Source organism: Vipera ursinii, assembly GCF_947247035.1.
Source record: "Vipera ursinii genome assembly, chromosome: 2".
In the NCBI taxonomy this organism is placed as follows: Eukaryota; Metazoa; Chordata; class Lepidosauria; order Squamata; family Viperidae; genus Vipera; species Vipera ursinii.
The window spans coordinates 284419127-284441421 of NC_139513.1; the positions used below are offsets into that span (position 1 = coordinate 284419127).

At 55.9% G+C, this 22295-nt stretch overlaps 2 protein-coding genes across 3 annotated transcripts; both read left to right on the forward strand.

Annotated features, from left to right (window-relative positions):
* The first annotated feature begins 981 nt into the window (after positions 1–981).
* Positions 982–8933, forward strand: STOML2 (stomatin like 2). The gene is made up of 10 exons (XM_083357310.1): positions 982–1113; positions 1229–1369; positions 3247–3346; positions 4384–4442; positions 4713–4814; positions 5647–5781; positions 6337–6481; positions 6919–6998; positions 7639–7767; positions 8677–8933. The coding sequence occupies exons 1-10, from the start codon at positions 1057–1059 to the stop codon at positions 8818–8820; spliced, it is 1092 nt and encodes a 363-aa protein (XP_083213436.1). The 5' UTR covers positions 982–1056; the 3' UTR covers positions 8821–8933.
* A 180-nt stretch (positions 8934–9113) lies between these two features.
* On the forward strand, positions 9114–20556 carry PIGO (phosphatidylinositol glycan anchor biosynthesis class O). 2 transcript variants are annotated; one of them, XM_083352019.1, is made up of 10 exons: positions 9114–9632; positions 11304–11447; positions 12297–12420; positions 12711–12870; positions 13187–13360; positions 13945–15418; positions 16248–16451; positions 17216–17406; positions 18944–19014; positions 19788–20556. In XM_083352019.1, exons 1-10 carry the CDS (start codon positions 9131–9133, stop codon positions 19915–19917), a joined length of 3174 nt encoding a protein of 1057 aa, XP_083208145.1. In that variant the 5' UTR covers positions 9114–9130; the 3' UTR covers positions 19918–20556. The 2 variants fall into 2 exon arrangements, with proteins under 2 accessions (XP_083208145.1, XP_083208146.1); XM_083352020.1 differs by lacking the exon at positions 9114–9632 and adding an exon at positions 9662–9974.
* Positions 20557–22295: the final 1739 nt, after the last annotated feature.

A 22295-nucleotide genomic window follows, 5' to 3' on the forward strand; every position in this document is an offset into this window, starting at 1 on the left:
GGACTGGGTAGTGTGGGAAGGAAAGTGCCATGCCTTTGGTGCCAATAAGATTTGTGGCGGATTTGTCTTGCCCCTCCCAACCTCTGGAGGCTTCTAGCTGTGCCGCACCACAGCATGCAATTTTCCAGGTGAGAAGCAACTGGAAAGAAGACACCTTTCATTGTGGCGCAGTGGTTAGAATGCAGCACTGTAAGGCAAACTGCCCACAGCCAGGAGTTCGATCCTAAGGGGGCTCAAAGTTGATTCAGACTTGCTCTTCGGTGGTTGGTAAAATGAGGACCCTGATTATTGGGGGCAACAGGCTGATTCTGTAAACCGCTTAAAAAGAGCTGCAGGGCACTGTGGAGGTATATAAGTCTTAAGCGCTGCTGTTATTTGGCTTCATTCCTGGAAGACACTACTGAGCGACCAAAGTGGGTTAAAGGGTGGCTGTGCAAGTACTTGCAAGCAAAGGGAGGAGGGAAAGACGGCCAACGTCACGCGTGGGCATTTTTTCATTGGAGGAAAGCAGGTTTGAAGGGCTCCGGCCGGTAAATCCGGTGCTTGGCAGTCGCATTTCCCCCCCCCCCTGCTGAGACCCCTTGTGGACAAGAGGCGTTTCCCGGGAGGCGCTAGTTTTGATTTTCGCCTGCATTGAGACCGGGAACGCGGCCCACGTTTCCACTGGCCAGCCTGGCTGCATCCCTCCCTCTCGGACCCTTCGGCGGCTCTGCCCGCCTTGGGCAAGGCCTGCGATGGCGAGCCACGGACAGGCTCCGAGGCGGAAGCGCCGGAAATCTCTGGGACGGCGACCCGAGCCGTCGCCTCCCCGCCCCGACGGAGGCTCCCGGGACTTTCGCCCGGAGGAATGCCGGGCTCTTTTGCGGGGCGGAACCAGGGGCCGCCCGGATCGGTTTCCTCTCCGGAGCGTGACGGGATGAACCGAGCGGCCGACATCCCATTGGTTAGGAAAACGGAAGGGGCGGTCTGGCGCACGGGGGGGGTGTTCTTCCCGGAAGCGGAAGCGCGGCGGAGGCCTGGGAAAGGCGGACCTGCTCCAGGCTGGCCGGCGTCACGATGCTGGGGCTGCGGGCGGCGCGCGGGGTCTCCGGACTGCGGCTCCTGCTGCGGGAGGTGGGCGGCCGGGCCGGGCCGGGCGGCCGCGGGGTAGGGGAGGCTGAGGAGGCGAGCGCTGAGGGGGCGGCTCTGGCACTCCCCTTCCCCATCCTCTCCCTGGTGGTCCTTGCAGGGCGCCCGTCGGGCGGGTCCCGGGTCGTCGCCGCGGAGGAGCGCGTCAGGGCTGCCCGTGAATACGGTGGTGCTCTTCGTGCCGCAGCAGGAGGCCTGGGTGGTGGAGCGCATGGGCCGCTTCCACCGCATCCTCGAGCCGGTGAGAGCCGCGGGGCAGCGGGTGTGTGTGTGTGTGTGCTGGGGAGACCCCTGGAGGGCATCTAGTCGGGCTCCATTGCCGCGGCCGGTCTTGGGAGTGGGGAGGCGCTCCAGTGAAGCGGCGCCCGCTTCCGCCCGAGGATCTCCGTCTCTTGCGAGCCCCGGCCGCTTGTACAGTGGGGGTCCCCCCACGGTCCTCTGCTGAGCCCCCTGATCGGTGGGCCGGAGGATCGGGCCCTGCTGGGTGTGCTTTTCAGCTCGTAGCAACAGCAGCCGCAGCCCTTGGACGCCGCAGCCCTCTCTGAGCCCCCGGCGATCGCGGGGAGGGCCTCCCTCGTAGTCCAGGGAGGCTTCCTCTCCCAAAAAACGGGTCGTTGCTATGTGCTGCCTCTGCTCTGCTGAGCCTCTGCAAGTTGGTGCAGCCACGTAAATAATACTCCGTCCTTCAAGCGAACAGGCCTCCCAGCTTTTGCCTTCCTCCAAACGTTCTTGCACTTGTTGGCATCAGATGCTGCCTCAGCAGGGTGGCTACCCTGCTCTGGGGCCTCCCTCTCCCCCAATGGGGACAGGGAAAGGGGCTTGTTGCCATTGAGCGCTCCAACTGAGCCTCCAGGCAGGAGTCGCAGCACAAGGAGCTGTTTACAAGAGCTTGGGGTCCTGGCAGCCTTTTTGCTTTCCTGTTCCATGCTCAAGAGATGGCATGCCACTTCCTCGTCTGCTTGCTGTCTTCTTACAGGTAGTCCTCAACATACGACCACAATTGAGCCCGAAATTTATGTTACTAAGCAAGAAATTTGTTAAATGAGTTTTGTCCCATTTTACAACTTTTCTTGCCGCATTTGTTAAATGAATCCCTGCAGTTGTTAAGTCAGCAACGTGGCTGTTAAGTGAATCAGGTTTCCCCTTTGACTTGGCTTGTCAGAAAGTCACAAAAGGGGATCACGTGACCCTGGGACACTGCAACTGTCATAAATAGGAGTCAGGTGTCAAGCATCTGAATGTAAATCACGTTGGCCGTGGGAATGCTGCAACAGTCATAAGTATGAAAAGACGTTCATAAGTCACTTTTTTCCAGTGCCGTTGTAATGTTGAACGGTTACTAAATGACTGTTGTAAGTTGAGGACTGCCTGTACTCCCTTTCCTCCCACATACCCAGAAAAAGTTGGAGCTTGGTTTATCTTTGTCAATTGAGGGTGGTGGTGGGCCGCCTATGGACTTGAGCACGTTCCTAAAAAAGATGCCAGAGTGCGGCTCAGTTAGCCAGACAGTTGGATATCACTGCAGATGCTTGTGAGTATAAATTGTGTGGGGAATAAATGAGCCCAGCTAATCTCAACTTTCTCAGATTGTACACTTTGGGGCAAAGGATGCGGGGTGAGCCAAGCCTTGTGGAAGAGGGTGAGAAACATTTCTGCCTGGCTGCTGCTGCTGCTGCTTTTCCCAAGGGCTGACAGCAGCCTGGAGGGTTTTAAGAAGAGGCCGGACAGTTTTGCAGCCTATTGCAGAGGGTTAGGCTAGATCGGAGGACCCCAACCTTTGGGGCACCAGGGACTGGTTCCATGGAGGGAGGCTTTTCTGTGGACTGGAGGGGGTGTGGTTACATGTGCTGCCTCCATCCCATGGATGGGATTTTGTTTGTTTGTGTGGCCCGGTTTCTGGCTTGCTGCGGCCCGGTGCCAGTCTACAGCCTGGGGGTTGGGGGACCCCCGGAGTAGATGATCTTGATGGTGGCTGTTTCATCGTGAGGTTTTCTAGCAGAGATTGGACAGGCTTTTGCCTGGGTCCCTCCAACCTTGTGATGCTGCGATTGTTGAACAGCCTAAGATGATTATAGATAGAGAAAAGGATGATTCTTGTCCTTTGCTGATCCTTGCCAGGGACTGAATTTCCTCATCCCACTCCTAGACCGCATCCGCTACGTCCAGAGCCTCAAGGAAATTGTCATCAACGTGCCAGAGCAGTCGGCTGTTACACATGGTGAGAGGGCCCGACTGGGGGACAGTTGGAGCTGGGGGACCAGAAGCCCTGGGGTGGGGGGGGGGGGAAAGAAGGGGCCGATTTGCTGTGTATTCAGAGATCAGCCCAACTGAGTTGAGGCAGCCTTGATTCTTTTGGTTTGCCAGCTCTGTTAGTTCCTTCAGGGAAAAGCTGCACCACGGAAGGGGTCACAACTCAATGGAGGTGGTCCTCAACTTACAGCAGTTCATTTGGTTCAAAGTTCCGACAACACTGAAAAATTTGGCTTGGGACCGTTTTTCCACACTTAACCACCATCGCAACATAGATGTGATCAAAACTGGGACACCTTGTGGCTGGCTCGTATTTATGACAGTTGCAGAGTCCTGGGGTCACATGATCCCTTTTTGCGACCTTCCTGGCTGGCTTTCGACAACCAAAGTCAGGGGGGGAGGGCACGGATTCGCTTTACGACTGTGCGATTCACTTGGAAGCCGTAGTGATTTGCTTAATTGTGACAAGAAATGTTGTAAAATGGGGCAAGACTCATTTAACAACACTCCTGTTTACCAGCAGAAATGTTTGGGTTCAGTTGTGGTCCTAAGTCAAGGACTGCCTGTACTTGTTTCATAACCCTTGTTGGAGCATAAAAACAGTAAAGTTTTCCAGGACAAAAAACATTGTGGCAATGATAATAATTTGGGGCTGCCTAATTGAAATTATTCAAAGCCGCATGCAATGATTTAAAAAACCCCTTCGGAATGACAAAGCAGAAAGCTGGGGGTGTTCAGAGGGCCACTGATGTCCTTGGACTAAACATAAGAGCAGAAACGGGTCAGGCTGGACTCCACTTGACCTGAGCCTTTAGCCCAGTGCCTTGGATGTTTGGTGCTTGTGGGGTCTTTTGCTCTTTGTTTTGCTTGAAAAAGCCAGGAGCCTTGTGTTAGCGGTCCAAGTGCTGGATTGCTTTCTGTCATCTGGACCTTCCCTAAAGCTTTGCCGTACAGATGATAGACGTTCCCTTTGCTTCCGCTGAAAGAATTCCTGTGTCCTTGCAGATAACGTGACCCTCCAGATCGACGGGGTCCTCTACCTGCGCATCATGGATCCTTACAAGGTACCAAGCGGAAGCTCCAAACAGAATGGGGACGGTTCTCAGTGGCTGTGGGGCTCTCAGAACTGCTTTTCCTCGGTGGATTTTGGAGGTTTGGCAGATGAAAGCAGAAGGATCTCTCTTGGGTTGACGTTTTCTAGGGCCAGGATGACGTTGGGCTCAGAAAGTCAAGGCCTTTTCCCCTTGATTGTGGGTCTGGCCCTTCTGCCTGGCCTGGAAGAAATTCACATATTTTCTGGTTCCTTCCGTCCGATGTCTCTCTTCCTCCTCTAGGCTAGCTACGGGGTGGAGGATCCTGAGTATGCCGTCACACAGCTTGCCCAGACTACCATGCGATCCGAGCTGGGCAAGCTCTCCCTGGATAAAGTCTTCCGGGTAAGCAACAGAAGTGAAGGAAGACACACACACACATCCCGCTATGCACTGTTTAATAGTGGGAAGAGCAGAGTGTCAGGCTTGTCTCGACTTGGACATTTAGGAAAGAAAGACCCCCGACTCCGTTTGTGAAGTGAAAGTTTTACTGTTACTAAAGTCAAGCCATTACAGCATAAGCAAAGCTGGATCTGAATATTCCCGTGCAAAGCCTGCGTTTTTCCCTCTCCCCTGGCCCTTGACCAGTCTGCCAGTCTCCAATAATGTTCGAATTAAATGTTTTGGGAACGGCTTTGAGGGTTGGCGCCTCTTTGGTGGAGTTTTGGCCGTGCTTGATCAGCCGCCGGTCTGTTCTGGATTGACACTTCTGGTTCCTGTTGCCCTGTCATTCTCCCCTCCTATCTCCCTAATCTTACCCCCATCCTTCCCCCCATTTTAGGGCAGGATGCCAGCTAAGTGAGGTATGCTGAAGATGGCAGACCTGACACAGGGGCAGCCTCCCCAGGATTTTATGTAAATAATCTGAATTAACCAGCTAGCTGTCAGTGCACAGGGTGTTTGGTTGAAGAGAGCTACCTGGCCTCCTTTTCCTTTGACTAAAAAACCTATTGAGGCAAAAGCCAAAGAGAGGCAGGTCAGCAACTTCTGAAGAATGTGGAGGGTGATTGCAGAATCCACGCTGAGATGCTTAATCTGCCCAATTGCACTCTGGCTGCTTCTGGTCCATCGGTTCGGTGGGCCTGAGCAGGGCTGGGCCAAGGAACACCACTGGCTCCAGGGTTGTCTTTCTGCTCTGCCCTTGCTGGACTCTCTGACTCAACCTTGTTCTGCCCAGGAGCGTGAATCCCTCAATTCCAACATTGTGGACGCCATCAACCAGGCTTCAGACTGCTGGGGCATCCGGTGCCTGCGCTACGAAATCAAGGACATCCATGTGCCCCCCCGGGTGAAGGAGTCCATGCAGATGCAGGTCAGTGTGTGGCATTCCTGGGTAAAGGAAGCCTTTCCAGGAGGCACCGTCCTTGGGCTGCGGAGCCGCTTGGTACTTGGCTTTCTTCATTCGGATGCGTCTCCTTTCACCAGCTGGCTGGCTGGCTGTTACTGAAATGGGCGATGCAGGTCATCTATCCAAACAGGAGTGGCCTCCCTGATCTGGCTTGGCCCTGTCTTCGCACACGGTTTGGGGCTCAGGACTTCCAGAGTGGGGAGCAATGCCTTCTAAGCCCCAGGGCAGCAGCAACAGCTGACCTCCTGCAGTCTTGGGCAGGGGTAGGCCACCTTGGCTCTTTTGTGACTCGTGGACTTCAACTCCCAGAATTCCTGAGCCAGCCATGCTGAGGGAAAAGGGAGAGGTTTCCAAGCTGAGCCATGCTGGCTCAGGAATTCTGGGAGTTGAAGTCCACGAGTCATAAAAGAGCCAAGGTTGCCTACCCCTGGCCTGGGGGGGGGGTCCTTGTGCGGCCAGACAGGCCCTTTTGCCAAGAGGCGAGAAGATCCCTACTAAAAGCCCCCCTGTTGCTCTTAGGTGGAGGCCGAGAGGCGCAAAAGGGCCACCGTCTTGGAGTCCGAAGGGATTCGAGAATCGGCCATCAACGTGGCTGAGGGGAAGAAGCAGGCCCAGATCCTGGCTTCAGAGGCTGAGAAAATAGAGCAGATCAACCAGGCTTCTGGTACGGAGAGCTCAGAAACAGCTCACGGCAAGGAGGCTTGGCCCAAAGCACGAGTGTTTTCCTCTGCCGTGTGGGGTGCCCATATATCTGGCACGGGTGGGTCAGAAGCACTGAGGGAATGGGAGCCCAGAAGGAGACATCTTTGGGGCAAGCACAGATGCTGGAGGTCCCGGCCTTCTTCGAGGGAGGCCTGGCACTCCAGCTGAAGACTCCTTCCAGGCAGCCTGGAGCAAGGGTGCTGCCCTTGGTTCATGGAAGACCCAGGCCGCCTCCCTCCCCTCCTCTGCACCCACTCTTCTCTGGGGAGGAAAGCAGCTGCAATTTATTCCCCCCCCTTCCTCAGTCCAAAGGCCCCCTGAGGGGGTGGATGAGGCATCTGGGGGCAGAGCTGACCTTGTTGTGGGCCACCTCACTCCCACGGGCGGTCTCTCTTTCAGGGGAGGCCAACGCCATCCTGGCAAAGGCCCAAGCCAAGGCCAAGGCCATCGGACTTCTGAGCTTGGCTCTGACCCAGCAGGTAATAGTAGGGAAGAGGGAGGAAGAAGGGGCTGGCCATGTCGGGGAGCGGGGGGCTGCCCCTCTTTGCAACTGAAGAGGGGCTCCAAGCAAGCTTTTGGGTGGGGCTGGGCTGCTTGCTGGCGGCGAGTCCGTGTTCAAGAGAGCCAAAGGGAGTTTGGGGGGGGGTGTCTGTCTCTGTTGGAGACCCTGGGTTCTGAAGAGAGTGTTTTGGTCTAGTGGTTAAGGTACCAGACTAGAAAACCAGAGACCCAAGAGTTCAAGTCCCGCCACTCACACTCTCTCTCAGCCCAACCCATTTCACAGTCAACCCACTGACTATTGGGGGTGGGGTAAGGGGAGGCCTGGATATTGCCAGGTTGGAGGCCCCAGGCATGCAGACCCCCTTCCTGGCGCCCAAGCAGAGCCGTCCCGATCATCCTCTGGGCAGAAATGAAAAAGTGGCTGAATGACATTGGTTGGTGGAGTCAGGAGGGGCCTGCTTATTCTGCTTTGGGCGAGGAAGGGAAAGAAAGATTCCTGTGAAGAGCCAAATGGTGGCCTCTCTCTGAAAGGCTGGGTGGGAGAAGGCCAGGAAGGTCCTTCTTCCCCCAGAGCCCCCTCCCACTGCCTTTGGCTCATGCTTCTTGTCCTCCTCTCAGAATGGCAACATGGCGGCTTCCCTATCGGTGGCTGAGCAGTACGTGCAGGCCTTCTCCCAGCTGGCAAAAGAGTCCAACACCATCCTCCTGCCCACCAGCACCGGAGATGTGACCAGCATGGTTGCCCAGGTCAGTCTGGAGCACAAGAGGGGGCTCTGGGATATGCAGGCTGCAGCACAGGCGGGAACTCTGGGCGGGCGGAGGGTGGGATCTGTGGGTCTAGCAGGCAGCGGGAGGGAAGCCCCAGCCATAACTGCAGAACAACAGAGCCAGCTGCCCGGGGGGTGGAGGGCTGGGAGGGCACTAGAAATCAAGGCAACCGCAGCAGGGAGGGTCTTGGGTTTTGGGGTATATCTGCTGCAGCCAGTCTTGGGGACTCTCTTTTGTGGTGGGAGTTAGGAGATGGTGTCTCAAGGGCCCTGGCAGCCTCTGCTTTGGAGATGGCAGTGGCAGCCTTGCTTCTCCTAGCTCAGGGGTAGGCAACCTTGGCTCTTTTATGACTCGTGGACTTCAACACCCAGCTGTGCTGGCTCAGGCATTCTGGGAGTTGAAGTCCACAAGTCATAAAAGAGCCCAGGTTGTCTACCCCTATCCTAGCTGGAGAAGGGATGGGGGAGGGGAGGTTGGAGAAAGGGGGAGCTGGCTGGCTGCAGAGGTTGGGATGACCGCTGGGATGGCAGTTGCAACATCTGGGAAGCTCTCTTTAGGCGTGGGGGTCCCCCTATCTTAGGTGAGATGGGGAGACACTAATATATGGGGAAAAGGGCCCTGGGGGGGGGAGCAAGACCCCAGGATTAGGTGGGGCCTAGGCCGAGAGGCTCCTTTGGAGCCCCAAAGGATTGAGGTGCTTTGCAGCTTTTTTAAGGGTTCATGGACTGCCTCCAAGGCTCGCTTTAGGGGTGGGGAAGGAGCAGCAACCCCCCCCCCCAGGAAGGGCCTTCCTCCTGGGGGGCTCAGCAGCTGGGGTGGGACACACACACTCGCACAATCACAATCCCGCATCCTTGGTGATGACCCCCTTGCTTGCTTCTTCCGCAGGCCCTGTCCATCTACTCCTCCCTGAACAAGACTCAGGAGCCTCCGGAGAGCCTGGAGGGCCCCGCTGACCCTCCCCGGTTGGCACAGCAGTCCCTCAGCACCGGCTACGAGGAGCTGGAGCAGGAGCAGTCGAGGACCAGCTAGCCAGAGCCCCCAGGGCCCCCCCCCAAAAGGACTGGCCCCCAAGGAGCCCCAGACGCACCCCTGTTTATTTTCTGATTGGATTGAATCATGTTGCAATAAAAGGAGATGGCAGAGCCTGTGTCGGCTGCAGCAGAGGAGGGGGGGGGCCGGGATCGCGGGGGGGGGGGCGGCAGCAAGTGAGAGCCGGCGCCTTTGGGTCCTCCCGCCGAAAGAGGGCGCCCTCCGGCCGCTCTGCCTGCCCTCTCGCTTGCCCTCTTCCGGCCGCCGTGCCCTTTCCGGCGAGCGGGCGGGCGTCGGCCAAGGGCGCAGGATGCCGGGGCGGCGGGCGGCGGGGCTGCTGCTGGTGGGCTGGGTCGGGTTGCTGCTTTGCTCGGCGCTGGCGCTCTTCGCCGGCGGCTTCCTGCTGGTGCGGCTGGAGCTGGGACATCGCAGCGCCTGCGCCCTACCGCCGGGCGATTCTCCGGCGCCCGTCCGCCCGCCCGGGAGCTCCTGCTGGTTGCCGGCGCGCTTCGCCCGGGCGGCGCTGGTGCTGATTGACGCGCTGCGCTTCGACTTCGCGCGGCCCCGGCCCGACCCCTCGGCCGGCCCACCGCGCCCCTTCGAGGAGCGGCTGGGCGTCCTGCACCGCCTGGCGCTCCAGCAGCCTCGCCACGGCCGCCTCTATCGCTTCCGCGCCGACCCGCCGACCACTACGATGCAGCGGCTGAAGGCGCTGACCACCGGCTCGTTGCCCACCTTCGTGGACGCCGGCAGCAACTTCGCCTCCTACGCCATCCGCGAGGACAACCTGCTCTGGCAGCTGGCCAGCAATGGTGGGAGGCCGGAGGGAGGGGAGCGGCTCGGTGGGGCGCTAGTCCTCTTGAAGGAAGGCTGAAGTCTGCCCGGGCTCTCTTGCCCTCGCTCAGCGTCTCCTCCTGCTTCCGCGGGCTTCGCAAACGCTTCTTTATGGGCGGGCGGGGGGGTATCTCCTAATCGCTGCTGCTGGTTAGCCTGGAAAGGACCCCCCCGACCCCGACCCCCTTCTTGAAGGTGCCCTCCTCGCCGGGCGTCCAGTCTCTGCCCCTTGAGCAGCCCCCAAGCTTCTCCGGTCCTCTCTGGGACGGGTCTTGGCTGCTCGAGCTCTTGGTCCCAAGCTGAGCAAGAGCCCCCTCCAGGTATCAGCTGGCCCCAGTGACCTCCCCTACCCTTCCGGCTCTACGAACTGGCCCAGCAACCTGAAAGAGACGGCCCGGCCTTCTGTCTCTCTTTGGGGCAAAGGGAATTGGTTGGCGGTTGGGCTGTGCCATTCCACCTTTGGCCCATGATCTGAGGCTCCGGGGTCTGCCCCTGCACGTTTGACTTGGGGGTGTTGGTGTGTGTCCCCCCCCCCCCCGATATTGATCTAGGACAGTGGTCCTCAACCTTTTCTTCACCATGGACCTCCTTCAAATACCTTTTGTGGCCATGGACCATGGCCACGGACCCCCATGACTTAAGATTTAAATCATAACATTTCTCCAAGCCTTGGTGGAACACCCCCCCACCCCCTTGTGATGACAGGGATCCATGGGCCACAGATTGAAAACCCCTGTGCTAGGACCTTTGAGCACTTTGATGTTGGGTGCAAAGTCAGGACGGTGTAGCTGTCCCCGTACCTCAAGGTGTTCACGGACTGTGTTTCTAGGCTTTGTTGTCTACTTATCACGACTGAAAAGATGTCATTTCCTCAGAAATCTTGGAAGTTCGGCATGGCTCTGGTTCACACAGTCATGTCAGTACAAAAAGCCTGTCAGACATAAACAGTGTTCATTCTGGCTGGAAATCTAGCTGTTGATCCCTCAGCCCACCCGCCCACCCACCCAAACTTTGGACTCGGGGTGTGAGTAGACCCTATATCATATACCACTTCAGACAAATTGTTGTCAATCTCTTCTTAAACACTGCAGGTTTTCAAAGAGAGACTGGACAACCATTTGTGTAGTAGGGTTTCCTGCCTGGGCAGGGAGTTGGACTATATGACCTCCAAGGTCCCTTCCAACTTTATTATTATTCTATTCTATTCTATTCTATTCTATTCTATTCTATTCTATTCTATTCTATTCTATTCTATTCTATCCTTTCCTATTCCTATTCCATCCCATCCTATTTCCTATCCTATCCTATCCTAACCTTCCAGATGTACTTTAATTAACCACCAAGAATGGTTGAACAAGGCACACAAAAGATGCTTCAGGCCTACATTTGTTAAGGGAAAATAAAAGAAGAAAGAATTAGGAATGGTCTCACATGTCATCCATTTGATTCCATTCCAACCCTAACCCTAACCCTGAAAAAGAGAGACCCCCTTGGAGAAAGAGCAAGAATAAAGCCTCCCGGAATGGCGGTGGTGATGGTGGAGCAGCAGCAGCTTTTATGCTTAGGGCTGTGTTGCCACCTGCTGGTTGCCATGCTGTGAACCCCGCTTCCTCACACCTCTGTCAACGTCCCCCCCCCTCCTCTTTCAGGGAAAAAAGTGGTCTTCATGGGGGACGACACCTGGGACGGCCTCTTCCCCCAGGCCTTCCACCGGGCCCACTTCTTCCCTTCTTTTAATGTGAAAGATCTGCACACGGTGGACAACGGGATTTTGCAGCATTTGTACCAGACAGGTGAGCAGGTTTGGTCCTGGGTGGGAGAATGGGGGATGAGTAAAGTCAGAGTCAGAATGGAAGGACAACTCTGGGGAGGGAGTAGGATCTCTCCAGCTAGACAGTGATCTGGGTTTTGCTAAAAAAAAAACAACCACATGCTTTTTAATTGCTTCCGTAACATAACCAGCGATGGTGGCCAAATAGCATATTTTAACCAAAAACCCAAAGCCGACAATCAAATTTCTGTGAGTTTCACAAATAAGAACAGGTTCTTTTCCCTTCACCGTTCTTGCCCTGCCCCGCCCCTTGAACGGAAGAATTCTCCATGGCACGAATGTTGTTTGCTCAGGGCAAGGTAGTCCCAGCCTCAACTGCCCTTGATTCTCTTTGCATTTAGCTCAGCAGCTGCCAACCTTTCCGGCTTTGTGGACAGCGGGGGGGGGGGGGGGGGGAGAAGGGCAGAGGGGATGGTTCCATGCGAGCGCACGCGCAACTCTGTTTGACCAAGCAGTGAGCACATGCCCCCACCGCTTTTGCATAAATGGAGCTGTGCTGGTTCCTCTGCGCGCACAAGTGGAGCTGCGTGTGCACGCTTACCCGCTACCACCGCAGCTTGCTTCTGAACAGGCTGGAGCCTGGTACTGGGCCACAATCTGGAATTTGGGGGCCGCAGATATAGTTCTTCTCCCTCCCCTCTCTTGCATTTGTCCTCTTCCTGGTACCTTGCCTCATTGAATCCATACCCTGCAATTGCACTGCAATGGAGAGAAGGCTCCAAGCAGCCTCTGTTCTTCCTTCCAGCCCTCCCTAAAATGCAGTGCTCCTTTTTCACCTTTGACCTCTCTCCCCTCTTTCCTGTTGGCACAGTGGATGTTGGCGAATGGGATCTACTTATTGCCCATTTTTTGGGTGTGGATCACTGTGGTCACAAACATGGACCAGATCACCCTGAAATGGCCAAGAAGCTCTCCCAGATGGATGAGATGCTCAGGTGAGTTGGAACTGGAACTGGAGGGGAAGACGCCCACCCCCACCCCCCGCGCTTCCCCAGTATGGCTGCCCCTCCTGACCCCAGCCTCACCTGGCAGAATGGCAGGCAGCTTTCCTACTGGCTGCCCTCATCTAGTGCAAGGTACAGCAGCAACCCAGCCCCAGTTGAAGCCAGGGCTGTGGCTTCTTGGTGTGGCTTCTAAAAGTGCAAGTTGACCATTTCCACCAGTCTGTTTCGCGCTGGTGCTGGCCAAGAGCGTGTAGCTTAAGTTCTATATTGTTGATGGACAGTTCACTGGTTGACCACCTGGAAAATGACACGCTCCTCCTGGTGGCAGGGGACCACGGCATGACGGCGACCGGGGACCACGGTGGAGACAGCGAGGAGGAACTCGATGCGGCTCTCTTTGTGTACAGCAAGGCTCCGCTCTTCCGGGACCTTCCCCCTGAGGTGAGCCAGAAGGGCAACTGGCCAGCATGAGCAGCCCTGCCAAGACAGAGCTGGCACTCCCTGGTGTGTGACATCTTTGGGAGGAAGGACAACCCCTGGGCTGCGATAAGGTGTGTCTTTCGGCAAGGGCAGATTACCTGCAGCCTTCTAGGTGCTCCCAGAATTCCTTGCGTTGGTGGTGCTGATGGAAGCATCAAGGTCAGCAGCCACATCCAGCCACCTGGCAGGCAGCGCCAGGTGGCTGGATGAAAAAGTGGGCGGCTTCCCGGGGAATCTTCCCTCTTTGCCCCATTGCTTGTTCCTTGTTCCTGCTCAGGAGCCCCAGACGGTCCCACAGGTGAACCTGGTGCCGACCTTGGCTCTCTTGTTGGGGGTGCCAGTGCCGTATAGCAACATTGGGGAAGTGATGGCTGACCTCTTTGCAAGCGAGGGGGATGCAGCCTCCTCGCTACGTGCCCAGCTGGCAGCCTACGACATCAATGCCAGGCAGGTAAGAGTGGATCCCCTCCCGTGGGGGTGGGTGGGGGCCTTCAAAAGTGAGGTCTTGGTGCAGTGGTCAGAAGGTAGTATTGCAGGCTAACTCTGCCTGCTGCCGGGAGTTTGATCCTGACCCGCTCAAGGTTGACTCAGCCTTCCATCCTTCCACAAGGTCAGTAAAATGAGGACCCAGATGGTTGGGGTCAATATGCTGACTCTGTAAAGCTCTGGCAGAGAGAGCTGTGAAGCACTGAAGTGGTGTATGAGTCTCAGTGGAATTGCTAAGCACTGTTAAGACAGCCCAAAAGACCCCACTCGGAGTGAGTTCAGCAGGGGAGCCAGGGGATTTACGTTCCCCTTGTCCTGCCTGCAAGAGGCACAGTGGCATCTCCAGTTGCCCCCCGCAGCACAGAAGCTGTCACTGAGCCTGTGTGCCCTGCAGATACAGCTGGTCCAGCAGTCACCAGGCTGAGAGGCTTTGGGTGAGGCTCCGGAGGCCAGGCTGAGCTTGGGAGGCCCTTAGTGAAGGGCCCCCTCCCCACCTTGCTGAAGCAGCCTCTCCAGCGCTCTGAGCGACCGATCTCTTTGCCTGGGCAGGTGGACCGCTTCCTGCACTCCTACGCAGAGGCCGCTCAGGACCTCCCAGCGGAGAAACTGCGGCACCTTCAGCGTCTCTTTCACTCCGCCACAGAGGAGCACGAGCGCCTCTTGGCCCAGGAGGCCTCTCTGGTCCTGCCGCAGTTGGAGGGGCTCCGGGCGCGTTTCCAGCAGTACCTGCGGGAAGCCCGGGCCGTGTGTGCCGAGTCCTGGGCCCGCTTCCATCCCGGCTGCATGGTGGCTGGCTGCGCCCTCTTGACCTCCTCCTGCCTGCTGTGCTACATGGCCTCCCAGCTGGCCACTCGCCTGGACTTCTCCTACCGCCACTTCTTCCTCTACCCCCTGCTCTGGGGGGTGGCGGGGGCGGCCCTGTTGGGGCTGGCTCACGTCTTCAGGGGGGCCAGAGCTGACCTCCTCATGCTGTCCGCCTGGGGGACAGCGGCTTCCCAACTGGGCTTCTTCTGGCATTGGTGGACCAGGCGCCCCCCAGCCCTGCGGACGGTTGGCCTTTGCCCCCCGTTGGAGGGTTTCAGGCTGAAGCCGAGGCTCTGGGCGGGGCTGTCCCTGGGCATCCTCTTCCTGCGTTGCGCAGCCATGCTTTCGGACAGCTTTGTCGTGGCGGAGGGAGAGGTGGTACCCTTCCTGCTCACCTCCCTGGTGCTGCTGGAGGCTCTGAAGCTGCAGTGGAAGGGCAGGCTGGACGGCTCCCTGCTCTGCTGGCAGCTGCTGGCCACCTTGGGCGTTGTCGTGGTGTGTGCACGACTTTCAGGGGTTTTCCGGAAGTGCCGCGAGGAGACCCCCGTTTGCCAGACCGCCTCCATCTTGGGGCCTCTCTCCAGCGTGCAGGAACCGAGGACCAAGAACCTCTATTACGGCCTGTGTGTGGGGGCGCTGGCCAGTCTGGTGTGGGGCACCCGCTGCTGGCTGCGCCATTACGGTAATCTGAACAGCTCCTGCGCCCTGGTCCTTTTTGTGCGGTGGGGATTCCCACTCTTGGCTCTGGCCCTGGCCGGTTACTGGGCCATCACCTCTGGCGCCGAGGAGATGCTGATCAAACGCCACGCCTGGGCCCAGCTGGCTTTGGAGGCGTTCCCCCGTGGAATTTACGTCTTGGCGATGGCGGGGCTGGTCCTGGTTTTGTGGAAACCCATGACCGTCTTTCTGGAAGGCAGCCAAGGCCCCCCCCTTGTGTCCTCCACCTCCGAGGCCTTGATCCCCCAGCTGTACCGCCGGATCCAGGAGTCCCTGAAAAGCCAGCTGGAGGAAATGCCGGGCGGCCGCAAGGCCACGGTGACCGCCTATGGGCTGGGCAGCGTCTATTCGGCGGCCTTGCTCATCTCCCTGGCCCTGCTCGGCTTCTTGCTGATGACTCTGCACACGGAGCGGCTCAGCCTGGCCTTCCTCCTGCTGTTCGTGGAGGCCTTCGCCCTGCTGTGGATGCACGCCTGCGCCAGGGCCCTCTCTGCACACTCGGGTGAGTCAGGGAATTCTGGCTCGGCCCTGGCCGGAGGGCCTGAAAGGAATCGTCAAAAAGCAAAGCACGTTCTCAGAACGTAGTTAAACTCAGTGCAGAGTAGCGGAAGCCAGGAGTCTCAGCTTAAGAGAAACCCCCCAGGAAAGGAGGCCAATAGGGCTGGGGGTCCGGCCTGCAAAAAAGGTGTTGGCATCTTGGAACAAAAGGCAGCTACTTGTCTGACAGACAGACAGAGCTGGGGAAGCGAGTCCAGCTTTATCCTGGAGGCAGGTTCGTAAAGAGTTAAACAGCGTCACAGCTGGGTTGTAAGCACTTTAGGATTTTAAGGCTAAACCAGCATCTTGAATGGTACCTGAGGAATACTTGGCAACCAGCCAGGTGAGGCAGGAAAGGTGATGGTGGATATTACCTGTCATGAACACAGTCTCCCTTGCTTGGTGCAGTCCTGGAGACTTTTTTAAGGGAAAAGAGTAGCCAGAGGCCCAGTCATAACCCCCCACCCCTACCCAAGCTTCTAGCAAGCCGAGGGAGCTCTTTTAAAGGCAGCTAGAAATCTGGCCCACGAGAGAGGTTCTTAGCGGGACTTTGGGGCCTAGCAGCCCTCGGACCAGCCAGATGTGCACAAAGATTTAGCAACAGCCTCTGGGCTGTGAGCAGCAACCGTAGATGCTGCTGTGCCTCTGGGAGGCAGGAACAAGGGGCATGCGAATCTCCTACTGAACTCTCCGTGTGTGGGGGGAGGCGGCTTTGCACTGTGTTCCTTAGCAAGGAGAGCAGTGTTTCGGGGTGGGTGGGCTCCTGGGCTCTCACTAGTGTTCCTCCTCCTCAGACCCCTTTGTGGTGCCGTGGGAAGCCCTGGTTGCCTGGGCTCTTGCTGCCGCCCAGTTTTTCTACACCACTGGCCATCAGCCCGTCTTCCCCGCCATCCACTGGAACGCGGCCTTCGTGGGGTTCCAGCAGGGACACGCCACCAATCTGCTGCCTGCGCTCCTCGTTGGGGCCAACACCTTCGCCTCTCAGATCCTCCTGGCAGGTGAGCTCCGTGCTTGCGAGTAGCTTGATTCTCAGATGGCCTCGGGGACCCAGCCCGGCTTCTTGCCCAGCAGAGAGAGAAATGGGCTCCCGAGGGAATGGCAGCTGCGACGGCTGGCAACCTGAGGGTGGGAGTCAAAGAACGAGCCCTGGCAGAGGGTGCGGTGGGGGTGTGTGTTCGGGTCCTTCTTGGGGACAGGCCTTCTCTGCATTGTGAAAGGGTCCGGCATCCATGGCGAGTCAAGAGTTGCCCTTTGGCCCTCCTTCGGAAGAAAGAGGAAGGGTCTCTCTGCGTCTGGCCTCTCCAAGCTCTTTGGCCCACAACTGAGGAGGGGGAGGGGTGCTTCCCGATTCTCTTCCTCTGTGTGTGCGCCAGCCACTCTGCGTTGAGTTTCTCTCCTGTATAATCTGGCTTTTGGTCCATAATGAGCCTTGGTGGAGCAGTGGGCTAATGCCTCCTTAAGTAACCCCAGCTGCCTGCAATTAGTGCAGGTTCGAGTCCCACCAGGCTCAAGGTTGACTCAGCCTTCCATCCTTCCCAGGTAGGTAAAATGAGGACCCAGATTGTTGGGGGCAATGAGCTGACTTTGTAATAATGCCGCTTGGGGTGTGTGTGAAAGCCCTAATAAGCAGGCATATACATAGAATGAAGGCTACTGTTAAGTTTGTAAGCCGCCCTGAGTCTTCGGAGAAGGGTGGGATATAAATGGAATTAAAATAAAAAAAATAAAATGTCTCTTGGGGATCCTCTTTCTCCCGAGGCAGCTGGCTGCCCATTACTCCTGCTGTGGCCCTTTGTCTGTGAGGCCAGCACCTCCGGAGCTGGGAGGCCAAAGACGCGACTCCAGGACAGGGAGGAGCCGATGATGGAGATGAGGCTCCGGGAGGCGCCAGAGCGGTTTTCAGCAGCCCTGCTGCAGCTGGGCCTCAGATACCTGCTTATTTTGGGGCTTCAGGTAGGTGTGTGCATGTGGGAGCCACTGTGAGAGAAGGCCTTGATGGGGATTCAGTGCCAACAGGTGGCCCCCGGGAGCCTCACCTGCTTCATCTGCAACCGGTAGATCCATCAGGATGTCCATTTTGTGACTTAGTGGAGATCAGGAACGTTCATTATCGATTTATTAAACAAACGTATATAGCTTCCCAACTTACGCACAGGTGACTATGGGCGGCTTGCAAATTTTTTTAAATCTACCATACAATAAAAACTCATAAATGGCAGCAGCCACACAATCTAATCAGCCACTTGATCGGCTCCATCTCCATTTGGGGTCCCCAGGCCTGCCCACAAAGCCACATTTTTAGGGCTTTTGGAAAAGCAGCAGGGTAAGGGGATAACTGCACCTGGGCGGGGTGGGATAATAATGTTCCACGAAGAAAGGGGCACCACCAAGAACAGCCTTTTTCATGCCCCACCAGATGACAGTTCATAATTGATGGGGCTTGTAAGGTGCCCTGCCTTCCCCTCCTGGTGGGCAGAGTAGATATAATAATAATAAGAAGAAGAAGAAGAAGAAGGAGAAGGAGGAGGAGGAGGAGGAGGAGGAGGAGGAGGAGGAGGAGGAGGAGACCTTGGAGATCATCTAGTCCAACCCCCTGCTCAGGCAGGAAACCCTATACCATTTCAGGCAAATGGCTGTCCAGTCTCTTCTTAAAAACTTCCAGTGTTGGAGCATTCACCACTTCTGGAGGCAGGTTGTTCCACTGGTTAATTGTTCTAACTGTCAGGAAGTTTCTCCTTAATTCTAGGTTGCTTCTCTCCTTGACTATTTTCCATCCGTTGCTTCTTGTCCTGCTTTCAGGTGCTTTGGAGAATAACTTGACTCCCTCTTCTTTGTGGCAGCCCCTGAGATATTGGAACACTGCTATCATGTCACCCCTCACCCTTCTCTTCGTTAAACTACACATACCCAATTCCAGCAACCGTTCCCTATATGTTTTAGCCTCCAGTCCCCCGATCATCTTTGTTGCTCTTCTCTGTACCCTTTCTAGAGTCTCGACATCTTTTTTACATCGTGGCGACCAAAACTGGATGCAGTATTCCAGGTGTGGCCTTACCAAAGCAAAGATGTAACAGGGGAGAGGCCTCCTTTTGTCCCTGAAAAGCCACACCCAGCCTCTGGCCAGAGGCTGCCTTTCCTTGATCTCTCTGTCTCCCAGAGGGCCCTTCTCTCCTGAACCGTCTCTAGCTCTCCCTTGCTTGAATCCAGGGCTGCTGGCCCAGCTGATGAGCTGCTGGGGGGTGGGGAGAGAGATGAGCTCTCTGTCCCTTCTCTATGTTTCCTTGGTGAGGTTGCTGGCTCAGGTGTGAGAAGGCCAGCAGGCTTCTACCCAGGGACAGGGCACCTGGTTCCTTGCTGGCTGCAGCACCTCCTACGGAAGACCCCTCCGGAGTTCCCTAATAAAGTTGTTTCACTCGGCTAGTTTTGCTGGTAACCAAGCTCTCTCCTCTCTGGCTGGACTGAGTCACTTCCCTCTCTTCTCTCCCAACAGCTTCTGGCTTCTGTTTTGGCAGCCATAATTCTCAGGAGACATCTGATGGTGTGGAAGGTCTTTGCCCCAAAGTAAGTCCCCGCTAAGCCGGTGCTACGTGGTGAGAAGCTCTTTCTCTAACTCCTCCCAGTCCAAAAACCCACACAGGAAGAGTCAGGGTAGGACTCAGCCTGGGCTGGAGGTGAGGTGTGTGGGGTGTGTGGAAGAGCTGCAGTTGAGCTGATCAGAGGTCAGCTGCTTTGCCAGATTTCTCATTTTACTGCACACCCAACTCTGTTAGCTTCAGGCAGCCAAAAGCAGAAGAAATGGGGAATTGATGAAGAACAGGGAGGCTGTAACGTCAGCCCCAGGATGGCCTGACTTAGGTTGTCTGGTTTCTTGAGACACTGGCGGGTGTTGCTCAGGATGCAGGAGAGTAGCAGGCTGAGCCTGAGAGAGGGCGGGGTCAAGCTTGTCATCAGTTTGGCATCCCTTGGCTAAGTCCAGCCCTCCTTGAACTCGGTTGACTCTTACCAGTAGTTCAGATTCTTGTTTAGAGACAGCATGGATTAAACATATACTCATTTGAACACCCTTGGTTCTTGATTTCTTGCACCTGAACTTCAGGGCATACCTGGGGGCTTTGGCCTTTGCTTGATGAGATGAGGCTCCATTTGTCCTGAGCACAGACTGCCCCCCCCCAACTGCAGAGGAGTCCGTGTCCTTCCCCAGGTTCTGTCCTCTTCAGTGAAAGACTGCTGAGCTTCCTGCAGAGAGAGCTGGCGGGGAGATCTGCCCGAGGCCCACTGAGCATTGGTTGCCTACTTGCCGTGACCTCACCCTGTGCTTTTCTTCACCCTGGCAGGTTCCTCTTCGAAGCGGTGGGCTTTGTGGTGAGCTGCGTCTTTCTCCTCCTGGGCCTTGGCCTGGTGATGCGTGTGGATTGTGCTGTCAGCAAGTGGTTCAAGCAGGTCATCCTTGCGCAGTCCAGATAGCGCAGCAGTGCAAAGGAGTGTCGGTCGAGTCAGTGCTTGCAATGAGGAGACCCGATCTGCCCTGGAGAGATGCTGTCTGCTTCCTCTCTCTGCCAAGGACAGAGACTTTGGGAGCAGCAGAAAGGAGGGACCCCTGGTTGCACCATATGAGTGGCAGGCAGTTGCAACGGAACGGCCCTTGGCAAGGCTTGCCAAGGAATGGGAAGAAGCACCAGATGAAACCAAAGAGAACTTTAGGCCCCTGCACGCTGGGTGCCTGGGGTACACAGACATCTTGTGGGGAATGACTGGGTGGCAGTTCTTTCTTTCTTTATAATTCTGGAGGATTCAGCAACTACCTCGGGAAGAGAGTGTGCAGCAGACTGGCTTGGCAGCGCTTTAGCAGCCCAGGGCGTCCCAGGCCCGGGTGGTACTGAACAGTGTTCTGGGGAGGGATGCTCCAACAGGGCGAAGCGGCCGGAAAGGCGCATCGCTGGTGCTTCGCCTGGCTCAGGGGCTCTGAGACACAAGGCCAGGCTTGAAGGCTGCATGGCCAGGTATTTGAAGATCATTGCTGCTATCAAGTTGGGATGCTAGATTCTGGGTTCCGGGTTTTGGATTTGGCTTTTTGAAATAAAAGTACGGATTTTCAGATTGGAATCGTAGCTTCAATGGCTGCTCATATGGTCTTGGAGAACTAAGAAGGAGCCACTTGCCTGATTTGGGGTTCAGTGAAGAAACATCAGAGGCTGCATGGGTGCCAAGTCAGTTGCCTCTCTGCCCCACAAGTGTCACTCCCTGCTGGCCTGGCCTGCATGTTTCTCTGCAGAAGATGTGCTCTGGCTTCCCACTTGCTCTTCCACACGCTGCTCAATGCAGCCAGGTATCCCTAACAGATTTCAGCTTCTCCTTGCCTAGATCCACTGAGCTGGGGCTGGACTGATCCTGTTTTGGACTAGCGCAGGGAGAAAAGCATTTTAACTACGACTGATTTCAGTCTGCAGCACCCCCAGAGACTCAGAATCTCTCCCACCTGCCTGTGATAGTATCTAATAATAATAATAATAATAATAATAATAATAATAATAATAATAATAATAAACCTTTATTGTCAAAGTACAACATGTGTACATTGAGATTAGCTGAGCCTTCCCCCATGCTCTCTCCCCCCAACACACAGTGACCACAAACCCTCCATCCCACCACACTATGTGAAACAACTACATCACACACCGGCCTCCCAAGTCAATTCTGCATAAGATTATGTCCCATTTAAAAGCCTAACAGCCCACAGATAAAAGCTATTTTCCAGCCTGTTGGTAAGGCTGGCTATATTCCTATATCTCCTACCGGATGGTAGGAGAGTAAAGAGATACCGTCCAGGGTGTGAGTCACCCCTGAGAATCTTCCTCACTCTTCCAAGGCAAGGAGCCCTGGCGATGTCATCCAGTGGTGTCAGGGAACAGCCCACAATGTCTTGTGCTGTGCTCACCACCCTCTGTAATACTTTCCTGTCCGCGGCTGTCAGACCAGCATTCCAAACCACAATACAGTACGAGAGGACGCTCTCTATAGTAGACCGGTAAAAGAGGGTCATTAGCCGTTGTTCTACAGACCCTAAGAAAGGGTCATATCACACAGACACACACCCTGAGAACCTGTCTCTCACCTTTGAGTTGGCAGCCTTTGTAACGTCTGTCCCTCCTTCCCTTCTTGTGGATTTGTTTTGTGGCAAGAACAGCCTTTTGGATTCACTATGTCTACCTGCAGTCAGAATGGAAAGGAGAGGTGGCTCTATGGAAGATGTAGGCTTGTTGTTGTTGTTGTTAGCTGCGAAGTCGTGTCCGACCCATCGCGACCCTATGGACAACATTCCTCCAGGCCTTCCTGTCTTCTACCATCTTCTGGAGTCCATTTAAGCTCACACCTACTGCTTCAGTGACTCCATCCAGCCACCTCATTCTCTGTCGTCCCCTTCTTCTATTGCCCTCGATCTTTCCCAGCATTAGGCTCTTCTCCAGTGAGTCCTTCCTTCTCATTAGGTGGCCAAAGTATTTGAGTTTTAGCTTCAGGATCTGGCCTTCTAAAGAGCAGTTAGGATTGATCTCCTCTAGGACTGACCGGTTTGATCGCCTTGCAGTCCAAGGGACTCGCAGGAGTCTTCTCCAGCACCATAGTTCAAAGGCCTCAATTCTTTGGCGCTCAGCCTTTCTTATGGTCCAACTTTCACTGCCATACATTGCAACTGGGAAGACCATAGCCTTGACTATACGCACTTTTGTTGACAGGGTGATGTCTCTGCTTTTTAGTGTGCTGTCTAGATTTGCCATGGCTTTCCTCCCCAGGAGCAAGCGTCTTTTAATTTCTTGGCTACAGTCCCCATCTGCAGTGATCTTGGA